Consider the following 16,457-nt stretch of genomic DNA (forward strand, 5'->3'; position numbering starts at 1 on the left):
TCCTCATTGTCGAAATCATCCTCAAGCTTGGTGTCGATCAAGGTAGCAGCAAGTGCCTTGCTCTTCCCAATGCTCTTGAGATATGTAGGACACTCATGTTTCATGTGACCAAAACCTTGACACCCAAAGCACTTAGGTCTTGCGGGAACAGTGTACTGATTGCCATCTCTAGCATCCTTCTTCCCTTTGTCTTGACTCTTGAACTGAGAGCAACTAGATTGCTTACGGTCCTTGTCAAAGCCCTTTCCATTGACATTCTTCATAAACTTCTTGAACTGATTGGTGATGTAGGACTTCATCTTGGAATCTTCATCATTAGAAGACTCATTTGTGTCATTGCTTTTGGCCTTCAAAGCCATGCTCTTGCCTTTACCCGACTTGCCTATTCTTGTTAACCCTAGCTCGTAGGTCTGCAACTTTCCAACCAGCTCAGTCAAAGGAATTTAGTCAATATCCTTTGATTCCTCTATCGCCGTGATCTTAGCATGGAATCTCTCGGGTAGAGATCTGAGCACCTTCCTTACAATCTTGGGTTCAGGAATGGTTTCCCCAAAATTGAAGGCCGAGTTCACTATGTCCTTTAGCTTGGCATAGAACTCCTTGAATGACTCATCCTCCTCCATCTTTATCTCTTCAAAGCTTGTAGTGAACCTCTGAAGCTTTGAATCCTTGACAGCCTTTGTACCCTCATAGTTTGTCTGGAGGATGGTCCATGCTTCTTTAGCAGTTTCAGTAGAGGATATCTTCTTAAACTCCTCATTGGTAACCGCTCTGAATAAAGCATTCAATGCCCTGCTGTTGAAGTTTGCCGCCTTGATCTTGGCTTCATCCCAATCGGTCGGCGCTTCCTTTAGCTTAGTCCAGCTAATCTCGACAACTTGTCACACCTTTTCATCTAAAGACTGCAAGAAAGCTCTTATGCGTACTTTCCAGTATGCATAGTTAGTGCCATCAAATAAATGAGGTATAATTAATGACTATCCTCTATCTATGACAAACATGGGTCAATGGATCAAGACAGCAAAGATTAAAACTAATCAGAGTGTGTCTGCTCTAATACCACTTGATAGGCCAAAAATGAATTGACCCCCTTGTGATTAGTTAATTGATTAATTAGCTAAGTTTATGAATTAATCAAATTAACATGCAAAGCGAGTGGTAGCACAATCAAATCACCAAACAACTAACATGGTGATTTGTTTACGAAGGGGGAAAACCTACACGGCAAAAACCCCACCGGGTGATTTTCAGGTCACCACTCCCAAAACTCCACTATTATCATAACAAGCGGTTACAAGTAAAGGAATCTCAAGTACCTTACCAACCTACAGTTGAACCCTTACCCCAATACCCAATTGGACTTGTTCTGTAGTGACAGTTCCCCTTTCAATGCACGACTCCCAAGTACATGACTAACCAATTACGCGGATCCCAGTATGCGACTTCAATCACCAACTAAGAAGGTTATTGGCTGCAAAGTTCTTTAGTTCATCCACACGATGAAGATCAAGAAGATGCTTGGTCACAAAACTCTACGGTGCACATACACAGCAACTTCTTCAAGAGAAAGAGATGAACTAGGGCAAGAACTTTGTCTTCGGTCACAATTTGCTTGAACAAAGTTTTCTCAATGCTTGTGCAACTTGTGAACTGTTTGACGACCCTTAAAACAATCCTTTTATATATCTGGGGTTAGGAGAAAAGAAAGCCCAAAGACACATTCATGGATCCTAAGAAAATCAAATCAGAATTCTGAAATTCTTAAACCTCGACAGATAGAAGGTGTTAAGAAGCTTGTTAAGGACATATTTTGTGTAATTGGCTAATCCTTTGACAAAACTCACTTTACTTGTATTTGGGTAGATCTAGGATGTATTTAATACTTCAAGAAACATGTTGTTTAAGTCTAGTATTAAAGCCATGAAGATTGGACCAAGAAACAAGTGAAGAAAAGCTGTTCACTAAAGCTGGATAGATAGTTCGACACCTGTGGACAGATAGCTTGACAGTTGCTCGACACCTCTCAACAGCTAGGATATCTATCGAGCTCTTCAGTTGATTGTTATCACAATCTCGACACCTCTCGATAGTTGGTGGATCGATCGAGAAAGCTCTTGTCTTCTCGACAGCTCCTCAATAGCTTCTTGATAGTTGTATTTGTCGAAATTTAAAGCTCGACACCTCTTTGACACCTCCCGATCGATCAAGGTTACGGAAATTCAGATTTCCAGATCTGATTTTAGGCCCAAGTTTTTGTATTTGTGTAGGGTTTCTTTCCTCACAACCCTAGACCTGTATAAGGCTTATTTTAGAGGCCTTCACATATGAGAATACAAGGAGAACATATGCAAAAGGTGACCAATGCCTTATTCTCTCTGAAAGAAGCTACTGCGTCTTTGCGCCTTAGGGTTTTGTAACAAAGTGCTTCTTGATCTTCATTGTTGATGAAGTGAAGAACTTTGCAGCCAACATCTTCTTCTAGCTGGTGATTAAGTCGTGTACTGGGATCCGCATAATTGGTTAGTTACGAACTGGGATTCGTGCATCAAAAAAGGTGGTGTTCATATATTGTAGAGTTTAGAGATTTTGAAGCGGTAGAAGGTTTCTGTTGTGAGTTCATCTACGGGGATTGTAGAGTCTAAGGACAAAGGTTTTGTACTAGATCTGAAACTTCTCTTTACTATAGTGAATTGCTTTTTGGGAAGAATACCCCTAGGTTTTTTACTGTGAAACTAGTTTGTTTTATTGGTTTTCCTGGGTCATCATATCTTGTCTTATTTATTTTTCCGCTGCATGATTTTGACATGATATTGATGTTTGTTTGTTTTAACAAGTTTTATTAATAATAAATCTAATTAACAACTTGGATTTAAAACTTGTTAATTTTATCAACCAAGCTCTAAATTTCCCAACAAAGGTGTCGAGTCAGCTGTCGAGCTTTAATGAATTTGCATTATTCAGCTTTTTTCTTGGACAGACTTGAATGACTTCAACACTTGATCTTAAAACCTTATTTCTTGAAGTATTAAAAAATCCTAGATCTACCAAATTACAAATAAAGTGCATTTTGTCAAAGGATAAGCCAATTACATAAAATTATGTCATATATTCTTAACATGTGAACCACATATGTCCTAACAGGGGGGAGATCAACAAGCGGCCCAACAATGTTTGGTTGTGGCGATCAAGCATGAGATAAAATTGAATGAGCAAGTGGAGCTCAAGTCGTTATAGCAATTATTGGAGCTCGTAGTGGAGACTGAGGCTGATAGTGCAAAAGAGTTGATACAGATTCGAATCCTTTTATGCGAAGACAGGTATTTTTAAATAGGAAAGAGTCTACCATTGGAGGACCAAGTTGCCATGCTTCTGGCCTTAGTGTAGAATTTGGATATATTCGCGTAAAGTCCTTACGAGGTCCCAGTGTTGATCCTAACGTCATTGTTCATAAAGTAGAAGTTGAGAAAATCTACTAAGCAGCATGTTGAGGCCATGAAGGAAGAGGTAGAGAAGTTGAAACAAGCTAGGGTTATCAAAGAGGTGTTTTTCCCTGAATGGTCATCAAACACTGTTGTGATTAAGAAGAAAATTGGGAAATGGAGAGTGTATGTGGATTTTACAGATATGAATTGGGCTTGCCCCAAGGATCCTTTCCTAATCCCAAAGATTGATTATCTAGTTGATGCCATATATGGGCACCCGAGGATGAGCTTTCTAGATGCATTTTAGAAGTACCATCAGATTGCCCTAGATCCCAAGGACCAGGAGAAAACGTCATTTATTACCCCCAAAGGGAACTATCACTACACGGTGATGGCCTTTGGGCTGAAGAACACGGGGGCCACCTATCAACGAACGGTAACGAGAATGTTTTGGGATAAGATTGGGAGCACAATGAAGGTTTATATCGATGATATGATGGTAAAAAGTAAGAAGGAGGAAGAGCATGTGGAAGATTTGATCGAGGCGTTTGAGATCCTTAGGTGACACAAACCTCAAAGCCAACAAATGTGCATTCGGTGTAGGTGCTGGAAAATTCTTGGGGTATATGATCTCTAACCGAGGAATTAGGGTGAATCCAGATCAAATATAGGCCATACAATAGCTAGTACCTTTGAGCAATTCGAAAGATGTGCAGAGACTGACAAGGATGATAACCGCGCTAAATCGTTTTGTGTTAAGATTGGTGGATAGATGCATGCCGTTCTTTCAATTACTAAAGAAGTAAAAAGGATTCCAGTGGACCGAGGAATGCGAGAGTGCATTCTAGGATCTAAAACTTTACCTAATAAGCCCACCTATCTTAACCTGTCCTGAGCTTGGGGAAGACCTATATATGTACCTGGTGATCTTCGATCATGCAGTCAGTGCCATGTTTTTTAAAAGTTCAGGATATGGCACAGTGGCCGGTGTATTACATTAGTAAAACCCTAATAGACGCTGAAACGTGGTACTAGCTATTAGAAAAGCTTGCCCTAGCCTTAGTTTACACTACAAGAACGTTGTCTCACTATTTTCAGACCCATACAGTTTATGTACTGACTGAACACCCCTTGTAGTCACTACTAAGGAGATCATATTTCACAAGGCGAATAGCTAAATAGGGGACCAGGCTTGGATCATTTAACGTGAGGTATAAGTCGCATAATGCCATTAAAGGACAAGTGGGCAACTTGAATCCGATCTCTTGCCCATGGCCATTTGCTCAAAGGGGGTTAGACATTGTGGGTAATTTTCTTCGGGATACTAGCAACAGGAAATTCGTCATTGTTGCTACGGATCATTTTACAAAATGGGTCGAAGCTGAAGCTCTAGCAAATATCCGAGATGTAGATGTGAAGAAGTTTATTTGGAAGAACATCATAACTAGGTTCGAGATCCCCGAAACACCGATTTCAAACAACAGATTGCAGTTTGACAGTAAGGCTTTTCAGAAGTACTGCAAAGATCTAGGGATTAAGAACCAATACTCCACCCCAGCATACCCTCAAAGCAATGGGCTTGTAGATGTGACCAATAAAGCAATAGTTTCCAGGCTCAAGAAAAGGCTTGAAGGAGTTGAGGAACTTCCTAATGTGATATAGGCCTATCGTATAATGCCCAAGAGGTCTATGAGAGAAACACCTTTTTCAATGACCTATGGCACCGAGGCTGTAATCCCTTCTGAAAAAGGGCCGAGTAGCATGAGGATTTCAGATTTTACCCTAGAGAGAAATGATGTCAAGCTAGTTGATGACCTAGACCTACTGGAAGAATGACAGGAAATGGCCTTGATCAGGTTGGCAGACTACCAGTAGAAACTGGCTCAGAGATATGATCGAAATGTGAGGCCTAGAAAGTTTGTCGCAGGGGATCTAGTGTTGTGAAGGGCGGTAGGGAGTATGAAGGACTTGAATGTTGGAAAACCTATCCCTAACTGGAAGGGCCCATACCAAATCACTATAGTGGCAGGGGTTGGAGCATAATACCTAGAGGATATGGAGAGACCACTCCCCTAACCGTGGATCGTGAGCAATTTAAAGAAGTATTATCACTATTTGTAATTATCATGATGAGTGTTCCATGTTGTAAATAGGTTTAAAAAGAAAAGACACAGAATGGAACCAATTGCTTTTTGCATTGTTGTGGTAGCTACTTATTATGTGTTGTTTATTCTAAAGGGTCAAGGACAGAAGCCTAGCCTCCATTTGACCTCGGTCACCGACTAGGTGGAAACCTTAACGAATTATTTCTAAGGACAAATCCTAGCCTTGGCCTAACCTTGGTCACCGACTGGGTGGAAACTTTGATGAATTATTTCTAAGGACAAAAACCTAACTTCGGTCTAACCCTGACTAGTTAAGAAGACCTCGACTAGTTAAGAAGACCTCGACTAATCATTTCCAATTTCTCCTGTAAGGGATATCTCAAACATTCCTCATGCATCTATTCTAGTAGTCAACAAATTTCCATAATATTGCATAAAAATTATAGTAATGCAATGCTCGAATCAAAAGGTTCGGGGGCAAAGATATATATTGATCATAAATACTTAAGAAATTTTTTGAAAATTGAACTAAGAAATTTTTTGAAAATTGAACTTTAAAATTGAATTAAAAGAGCTCAACCGAGCTTACATACTTTCAATAATTAAAATATTGTTCAGTATAGAAGGCAAATGCAGCTTAAGTACATAAAATACAGTCTCCAGACGTTAGTATGGTTGACGCAGGGTTCACCTTAGGGGCATTCTGACCTCCAGGAGTAGTGTTGGTGGTCGGGTTTTCCACATTAATAATCTTCACATAGGAGTCAATTTGCTCGGCCAGCTCCGCCATGCTCAAGCTCTCTTCACCTTTCTCTTCATCCTCCTCCTTGGGCTGCTCCTCAGTTAGTGCCTGAACAGGTGGGTCAATGGGCAGAAGAATTGAGAAGGGTCTGTAAATGGGGAAGTCTTGAGAAGGTTCATAGCATTCACGGCTGCTATCCAACCTTCAGCAAAACCAAGCCTCCAACCCTTGAAAACAACTTTGCTATAGGAGTTCTCGGCGCCAGTAAAGCCCATGTTATAGAATGCTCAGTTGTTGTGCCATCCCAAGGTAGGGGTGCTGAGGTGGAGGCCACATTGGACCCAATGACCAATGGTTGGTCGGTGGGCCTTGTCTCTGAGGAAGTGTTCTTGGCTAGCGAAGTTTGGGTGGTGACAGAGACAGGAGTAGGGGTGTGCTCGGCTATGGGGGCACCGAATCTTGTGGAGGGTTCATCGGAAGTCCTCTGTCTCTTTCTACGAGGACGAGAAGCTAGGGGAGTGGTTTGTTGAGGAATCTGTTAAGGATTTTGATGGTTTTTAAACCCCTTAAAAACACAATTGGATTAACCTCGGTAATTAGCCAAGTTATTACTTAGTCCAAATTCCAAATCTAGGTTATCACAATCAAACAATCATATCATGCAAAGCAGCAAAAAGATAAATAACACAATGATATGATCACCCAAGAAACCAAACCGGTAAAAACTTGGGGAGAATTTAATCTAGCTATCCTCAAGGTAAACCTGAATCCACTATGAAAGAATCGAAGTTTTACAATAGGACTTAGACCACTAACATCCTATTGCTACCTACCAGTAGAAACTTACTGACATGACCACGTGCAAGCTTCGAGACCACGAACTCCTTCTTTCTTGGATTCTCCAGCAAGTACAAGCATACTTGCTTGTGTTTCTTTAAGCTTCTATGGCAGCAACTGAATGATCATCAAGTTCTTGAACGAATATCCTCTTGATAATCCTAAGTTTGTGTAAAGGAAAGCTCCTCATAGATCTCACAAGAGATTTACACAAACAGCAATATGAGTAACACTAAAGCGTGGCTAGGGTTTGCCTTATATACCTAGGGCAAAAATACAAAACCCTAAACGTTTTAAATGAACTAGGGCTGAGTTGGAATTCTGTAGAAAAATGCATTTTGCCCAAATTTCGATTGATCAAGCCTAAGCTTCAATCAATCGAACCAGGCCGAATTGCACTTTTAATTCTACAACAACTTAAATCCAACTTTACATAAATGACATAACTTTGAGCAAGTCTAAACACGACTAAACAACTTGTTTTGATCATGATTTGCCAACAATACACATTAGAGTTCTAAATACATCAGTTCTTAAGTCTTTAGAACCTAACAGGTTTGATTGATCCTTGGCAGGTTGGGCGCCCGGGAACCAGCACTCGATATTCTTACTACGCCTTTGCACCATATCATTGGCCAGTTCAAGGTTGGCTTGATTTTCAACAGGGACTTGCTCAGTTGGTTCTGGGTTGGCTTGATTTTTAACAAGGATGTGCTCGTCTCTGTTGTTAAAGACTAAGTTCGATGAGCTGTCCTGAGCTAGTACTAAAGAGCCTTCCCTTGCAAATCGAGGCCTTCTCTCCCAAGCTTCACCCACCGTAAGACCCCTTGGCAAGAATCTAGGCAAGCAAATGTCAATGTATGATAGCAGAGGGCTGCCGACTGTCAGAGCGGATCTGGGGTCCTGTAGCTGGTGTAAGAAGGAACACAACCAAGGATTAGGTGCGACGCCCTAAGCTGCCCGTCAAAGTGCACGAAGATCTGACCGAAGAACAAAGTTTATGTCTCTTACGTGAATGACGTTGAGGTTGGGCTTGAAGCATTTGGAAACTGCATGATGAATCAAAGACAAGGTTGGTAAAATCAAAGTCAGTAAAAAAAAGAAAAATCTTTTGTGCTAAACAACATATGTAGTAAAGGAAAAGCATACAAGAAGGGAAAGGTAGGACAAAGGCAATTAACCCTACCGATTTCCTAAGGTGAAGTGGGGCACATGAGTTTGCTTGCAAGCCAGTTCCCACTCACTTTTATGAACTCCCCCGTGGAGTTCCTATTAAAGTCGAGGAGACACGATATTAATCTCACTGTGGGGTTGCGAATCTTTAGGTAGTGATCAGTTTTGAGGCTACCACAAATACTATACATGAACTTTATGTCATGGTGGTTGAGCCCTAGACCTACAGGTTGTTCAAATGAATCACACTATTAACTACCTTGTAGAAATTAGGGAGACATTGGTCAAGGCTAAGACTGTATGAACTAATGGTCCTAAGCAATATTGGGTTCACGGGAAATCTAACCCCACCTTTAAGGATTGACATTAGGGGAAAGAAAACTACCCTAGGCAGCCTATTGTTCTCAATATCACCCTCAAGACAGAACTCAACGTTAACATCTTGAGGGATATTAAACCTAGCCCTAAAGGTCGTTAGGGTGACTTGAGTTCTAAGAAGGTGTGCAAAACCCATTTTTGGGGATAACTAAAAAAAATTAGGAGTAAGGGAGTGATTAGTGGACTTATAGTGATTTTCGTGTGGAAGGATGGTCTTGAGGGGAAGGCTGGGTTGGATGAGGCAAATAAGGAATGAGAAGGAAAAATGAAATAAAGAGTCTGACTTGAAGAGGTTAGGGCATATTCATAGGGAGAGAGGCATTAAATGCTTTTTGGAGGGAAAAATCATTAACTTCCCCTAGTTATCTGTTACGCATGTGCCTCGGTATACAGAGTGTCAACAAATCCTGACCATTCAATGTGACATTTGCTATCTGCTTGCAAGGAGTGTAGACAGACCTGTTTATCACATTTAATGACTAGTGGTTGGTTTTCCCAAGAAGGGTCAGCACACTGAGGAAACTGTCCATTGATATAAGACTTTAAACCCGATCATCCGTCCACCAATATGCTTTGGTTAACCACAATCCCATCCCCACAATATGGAAATGGAATCGCAAGGTCTATTGTATGGACGTGGTATTTAGGCCTAGCCTAGAGTACGAGTATGGCATAAAGGCCCAGCTCCTTAATTTCTATAAACCAAGAACCCCGAGCCCAATAATGGGTTGTACACTGTACTGGCCCAGGAGCTAGTTACATATTGGGGATGGATACTACTCAGCACGGTAGTGCCTTGAGGGAAATTACCTGTAGAAAACCAATCGGCAGTGGGAGCAAGTTTCAAGATGGTCACATCTATCTAGAAAAGTGGGTTTCATCTGGTCTGGAATCTATTCCAAAAGGGTCCCACCCACCTAAAAAGCCTCCCAATCATCATGACTGTCCCACTACAGGAAGTCTATAAATAGGGAACGAAGGGGAGAGAAAGGGGGTTGGAAAAAACAAGGGTGAGAGAAATACATGAGAGAATTGTGAGGAACTAAAGGGAAGGGGAGAACCCCATCAGTGGTTAAGGTACTCCTCGGGGGATACACAAAAAAGGGGGTAGGGGGACATGAGCTAGACTAAGAACTCCATCATTTGGGCTACCAAATTGGTGATAAGGGGTCTTCTCATTGTAGGAATTTCATTACCCATATTATACAAATTAATTGTGGGCTTTTTCTTATGATCAATTGCTTCAAAGGGGTTTGTTGTTACTAATTACTTTTGCATTCTTTTTTCTTTTTTTTGGTTTAGTGTTCATGCTCTTATAAATGAATTAAAATGAAGAAATTAGGATATGAATAAATTTTCTACCAAAAAAAAGGGTATAAAATAAGTCTAGTCATGAGGGTATTGGTTCTTAAGGGGCTACAATAAAGTTGCATGAAAATTACACAGATTTAGTCCTCTGATTTGTGTGGATCTTAATAAAACTTATTTTTTTAAAAAATAGGCAAAAATACAAATTACACCATTTTAGTTTCTTGATCACTTATTGTTTTGTTCTTGTACATTATATATTTGTCATTTTGGTCATGTAAGTTCACTTTTTTTTCCTCAACAGGAATCCTTAATTGTAAATTTTTTAACAAAATGGTAGAATGGGTAACAATCACAACAAATATAAACTTATAGAACCAAAATGATAAAAATGAAACTTGCAAAACCAAAATGACAATTGACCCATTCTCAAAAAAAAAAAAAAAAAAAAAAAATGACAATTGACCAAACTTAAAGTATTATTGTCAATAATTGGAGAGAGAGAAATAAAAAACCTAATTGGGGAATAAAAATCCTTTGTCCCACTATTTGTGTTACACTTTATGCTCTATTAAGCACAACTTGCCTTGCAGTCTTTTGACCTTCCTTATAAAATAACCAAAAAAAAAAAAAAAATCAAACATTTGGCATATACCATATATAGTTGGTGGAGTAAAAAGTGAAACAGATAATTTTTATTCCTTAATTGGCTAATGGTTGGTTTCTACTTATTGGTTAGGATATGGCGAGAGGGGGAAGAGGAAAAAAGATTAGATGGGTTTTTGGGTATCTTAACTTGAATCAAAGTTTAGACTTGATTCATTGTAATTGGTGGACAATGAACTTTTTCTTTTCAAAAAACTCTTAAAACGTCTTAATCTCTTTGAAGAGTGAGTTCATCAGAGTAGGAAATGAGTCTCATATAAGGTTTTCCAAATGTTTTGAGTGTAAAACTTTTAGTTATTTTATAAAATTTTCCCTTCATCCTAAATTGTTGAATACAAATTCTCTGTTTCATTTTTTCATTATAAACTTTTAGTTATTTTATGAGAAATGTTAAACCAATACATGATAAGTTGTGATTGTTAAAACTTGAAATGTAAAATGGAACACAAAAAATGGAACAAATTATTTGTATTCCAAACTATTGTTTCCGTTTAGGAAATCTAACTTTATAAGGAATGTTATTTAATACTTTGTCTTTTAGATAAAAATGTACAAGCTCTCAAGAGTGCCCTCATAAATGGGAAATTATTGGGTACTCCTAGAATACCATAAATACGTACTCATTTTTCTCACATAAGTGGTGAGCTCCACTAATTAAATTTATGATGTGACTCACCATTTATGTGAGAGGGAGGTACGTATTTATGGTAGTACTCTGGAAGTATCTAATAATTTTCTCTCATAAATTTTAACTCTAGAAAAATACTGATATTGATTTTTTAAATAAAGTAAGGAGAAAGATAGAACTTAATATTATAAATCGACTTCTCACAAAGGAATAGAGGGAAAACACACACACACAAAAACATGAATTTTCAAGGATCACAACTAAAGTTTCACAATCTTTTTTTGGCTGAAAGTAAAGTTTCACAATCGGTCCCAATAAATATTTATCTTCATGTCCATCCCTCATTGTTACTTAACTTCTTCCTCCACCTGTGGCTCGCGGAACTTCTTATAAATGTCAGTCTTATAAAACTTCTTAGTCCTTAGCGTCAAAATGAACGAAGCAATTGTGCCTAAAAAGGTCATGGCCGCAATGATAATGAAAGACAATTTGAAGCACTCAACCCCAGTACACTTCAAGTCTTCCCCCGCCTTCCTTACAAGCCCCAGGGCTGCCATTTGCGTCTTAGCTTCCTTGTCATATAAATACCCAGCGACCCGCACGTTGAATAGATAAGATCCAATTGGACTAGCTATAGCCGCAAAATTGAATAGTGTAGAGTAGTACTTCAGGCCAAAAAGTTCAGAAATCATAGCAAAGAGCAATGGCCATTGTGCACCAAAACAAAACCCAATAATCACCGATGCAAAATAGATACCATTGGGTACATCAAACGCGATTAGGAGGTGACCAACACAGGCTAGTAGGAGAGTCAAAGTGAGTATGAGAGTGCGTGGGGTTCTGTACCTTTTAATTAAAATTTCTGAGACAAGACCTGAGACCACACGTCCGAGGTAGTTCCAAATGCTCACAAGTGACACAAAAGTGCTTATGCTTTTCATTGGATATCGTAAGGAAGCTCCAATCTGACCCAAGTTGTCTATTACCGTTAAAGTTCCCCCTAGGCCACACATTGAAGCCAATAAAATCAGCCACATGTCAATGCTAAAAATTGCTTGTAATATCGTATAGTCCTCCCCTCTCTCTGGTGTCTGAAAAGCTGTTTGCCAACAAGAAAGTCTGACGCTTTTATCAGCACAATCACTTGGTTTTGTGACTGAAAATTGTTGAATCTCTTTAGAAATAATTGCCTCCCCGTTTGTTTTTTTTGATAAGTCCTCCCCGTTTGTAACTTTTATTACTGAATGGTCGTTCTTTATGGCTTCTCTCTTGCTCTTCCAAGCCTTATACTCGTCCCTAATGACAAATGCAATAGGTAGAAACAGCAAGAAAAGTACCACGGCTGCACTCCCTCCGTATTGACTTTGTGAAAAGGTGGTCCTTTTTTCTATTATGATTATAATCATCAAGAACCCAGCGAGACCAAGCGAAATATAGAGGAAATGATAGAGAAGTGTGAGCTCGTTTGGTTGCCGAGGAGCGTTCATGATCCGCATGGTTGGAAGAAAAATCACACATACAACTGCTGGAATAACCCCTACTAACAAAATCAAAGACTTTGGGTCTTCACCATAGAGAGCATGGTACACCTGTGTAACTACAGCCCCACTTAGACCCGTGTAACCCTTCAAAACACCTATAAGAAGTCCACGACTTTCAGGGTAATTCTTTATGGAAGTGACAAGGGCTCCAGTGTTGATAAAAGGTTGTGAATTTGCGCCGATGCATATGTATAAGCACATATGCCAAACCAGGGGCTTGGCTATTCTTTCAGTCACGCCAAGCCATATCATGAAGTATCCATAAAAGTTGAAAACAGCACCAATTGCCAAAACAACCCATGGGGGTGTGACCTCATTGACTAGGCCAGAGATGATACCGATATTGGCACCTAAGTCCTTGTAGAAGCTGATCAAATTGAGGGTGGATTGGTCATAGCCAAGCGAGGACTTGATTTCGCTAGAGTAAAGGCCGAAGATGTAGCTCAAACCAGCCGAGTTCATAATCAAAAGAGACCCGAACATCAACAATCTCCGCCCCTTGAGAATTTGGAGGGTGAGGCTGTTCATCTTCGTCATAGGGCCTCCCCTATCACCACCTCTAACATGCATTGTTTTTTTATTGTTTTTATTTTTATTTTTTATTGTTGTTGTTGTTGTTGTTGTTGTTGTTGCAATCTTTCGCTCTATAGGATGTAGTAAAAGTTGACAGGATTCTCATGGAGGTCCCAGAGATGTAGAAGGGTGTAATTTAAAGGAAAGTTACGTTGTTAACATTTCTAGAGTATTTTGAAATATGATCACATCAAGATCAGAAAATCCTGGCAACTATTTTTGTCACGAGTCAGATGAGTAGTAAGTTAAAAATGTTGGGTTCACATTAAAGTAATAATATACAACCATTCATAGTTTGCCACATTAAAATTGTGATAAAATTGTAGTAGAAAAATTAACTAATTTTGGTTCCACTGATGTCAAAAATTTAGAGTTATGCTATATATATATAACAAAATAACAAAAAAAATTCACAACTTTCACAAATTAGCATCATATCATCTAATTTGGAGATCATGGTAGGCTTATGTGTGAGTTCGTATGCTAATTTTGAAATGTTTTAAAATATTTAACTTTTTTATAGATATGAGGATTTTCAAACTGATCGATAAGATACTTTTCCAGTTTAGCTAAGTGGAACATATTTATATATATATATATTTATTTATTTATATTCCACCACTTACTAAGTATGTTAAGTATTAGTCTAAAAAAATAAAGTATATTAAGTATTTATTTATCTTTCCCTCTTGATATATATATTAGTGGCTTATGATCGGTTGTTTCAAAGGGATTTGCTGTTACTAACATACTTTTGTATTCTATTCTTTTGGTTGAGTATTCATGCTCTTATAAATGAATTGAAATGAAGAGATTAGGAGAAAAATAAGTTTTCTACCAAGAAAAAAAAAGATATATTTAAGTCTAGTGAGGATATTGGTTCCTAAGGAACCACAATAAAGTTGCAAGAAAATTACACAGATTCAGTCTGAGAACGTAAATGTTTTTTGGCCCCCGATTTATGGGGATCTTAATTTAGCCATTCCAAGTGGTTGAGGAAAAAGCAATAAAAAGGATACATGGCTACCAACAATAGATATAGGAAAACAGATATAGCTTATACTGTTGAAACTGAAAACTTATTACTGAAAGTATTATAGATAAAGGTAAAAGTTAGTTGAAACAGTAAAGTGGGACCCATGAATAGTACCAAAAAGTGCAGTGGGACCCATGAATAGTACAAAAAATAAGCTGAATAGTGAAATAATTTTCATTTATAATTTTTATCCAAATAGAGGCTTAAGGCCATTAGTTTAGAAAATAATTTAAAATATTTTTATGAAAAATGAAAATTAAATTAACTAATTTTTTTTGTTGCAGACTTTAATATTTCTAAAAAACGTGGTATCAAAATTTTCCTTAAATAGTTTATTAACAAATACATAACCATATCTGTTAACCGGAGTCTTAAATAAAAAGGCAAGGAAAAACTCAATAAGAGAAGAAAAAATGAGTGTAGGACAAAATTTTGAAATACTTGACTTTTTTATTGTCTCTAGTATTACTCTAACTTTTATCGATAAAAATCTGATGACCCAAGTGTTCTATTTTATTTTAGCACAATAAAAAGTTTTTTATTTTATATTCCACTAATATTACTTCTTTTTTATAGATATGATGATTTTCAAACTGACAAGATACTTTTCCAGTTTAGCTAAGTGGAACATGAATATATATATATATATATATATATATATATTTATATATTCCACCACTTGCTAAGTATGATAAGTATTAGTATAAAAAAAAAGTATGTTAAGTATTTATTTATCTTTCCCTCTTAATATATATATATTAGTGGCTTATGAACAGTTGTTTCAAAGGGATTTGCTGTCACTGACTACTTCTGTATTCTATTCTTTTGGTTGAGTGTACCCGCTCTTATAAACGAATTGAAATGAAGAGATTAGGAGAAAAACAAGTTTTCTACCAAGGAAAAAAAAAGATATATTTAAGTCTAGTGAGGATATTTGTTCTTAAGGAATCACAATAAAGTTGCATGAAAATTACACAGATTCAGTCCGAGTACGTAAATATTTTCTGGCCCCAGATTTGTGGGGATCTTAATTTAGCCATTCCAAGTGGTTGAGGAAAAAACAATAAAAAAGATACACTGCTACCAACAATAGATAAAGGAAAACAGATATTGCTTATTTTGTTGAAACTGAAAATTTATTGCTGAAAGTACTATAGATAAAGGTAAAAGTTAGTTGAAATAGTACAGTGAGACTCATGAATAGTACCAAAAAGTGTAGTGGGACCCATGAATAGTAGCAAAAATAAGCTGAATAGTGAAATAATTTCCATTTATAATTTGCATCCAAACGGAGGCTTAAGACCATTAGTTTAGAAAATATTTTAAAATATTTCTATGAAAAACGAAAAACTAAAGTAACTATATATATATATATATATATATATATATTTTTTTTTTGTTGTTGTTGCAGACTTTTATATTTCTTATAAATGTGGTATCAAAATTTTCCTTAAATAGTTTATTAACAAATACATAACTATATCCGTTAACCGGAGTCTTAAATAAAAAGGTAAGAAAAAACTCAGTAAAAGAAGAAAACATGAGTGTAGGACAAAATTTTGAAATATTTGACTTTTTTATTGTCTCTAGTATTACTCTAACTTTTATCGACAAAAATTTGACGACCCAAGTGTTCAATTTTATTTTAGCCCAATAAAAAATTTTTTATTTTATATTCCATTAATATTACTTCTTTTTTACAGATATGATGATTTTCAAACTGACAAGATACTTTTCCCGTTTAGCTAAATAGAACATGCATATATATATATATATATATATATATTCCACCACTCACTAAGTATGTTAAGTATTAGCATAAAAAAAAAAAAAAAAAAAAGAACAAAGTATTTTATATATTTATTTATCTGTCCCTCTTGATATATATATATATTAGTGGCTTATGATCAGTTGTTTCAAAGGGATTTGCTGTTATTGACGTAATTCTATATTCTATTCTTTTGGTTGAGTATTCGCGCTCTTACAAACGAATTGAAATGAAGAGATTAGGATATAAATAAGTTTTCTACTAAGAAAAAAAAAAAGGA

The 16,457-nt window shown here is 37.3% G+C and overlaps 2 protein-coding genes across 2 annotated transcripts; one reads left to right on the forward strand and one right to left on the reverse strand.

The window, feature by feature from the left end:
• Positions 1-3,813: 3,813 nt before the first annotated feature.
• Positions 3,814-5,084, forward strand: LOC115957064. The gene is made up of 2 exons (XM_031075301.1): positions 3,814-3,983; positions 4,613-5,084. The coding sequence occupies exons 1-2, from the start codon at positions 3,814-3,816 to the stop codon at positions 5,082-5,084; spliced, it is 642 nt and encodes a 213-aa protein (XP_030931161.1).
• Positions 5,085-6,164: 1,080 nt separating this feature from the next.
• Positions 6,165-13,328, reverse strand: LOC115957065. Its single transcript, XM_031075303.1, has 3 exons — positions 12,404-13,328; positions 11,611-12,358; positions 6,165-6,417 (listed from the first exon to the last, which is right to left on the reverse strand). The coding sequence occupies exons 1-3, from the start codon at positions 13,326-13,328 to the stop codon at positions 6,165-6,167; spliced, it is 1,926 nt and encodes a 641-aa protein (XP_030931163.1).
• Positions 13,329-16,457: the final 3,129 nt, after the last annotated feature.

Source organism: Quercus lobata, chromosome 8, assembly GCF_001633185.2.
Source record: "Quercus lobata isolate SW786 chromosome 8, ValleyOak3.0 Primary Assembly, whole genome shotgun sequence".
In the NCBI taxonomy this organism is placed as follows: domain Eukaryota; kingdom Viridiplantae; phylum Streptophyta; class Magnoliopsida; order Fagales; family Fagaceae; genus Quercus; species Quercus lobata.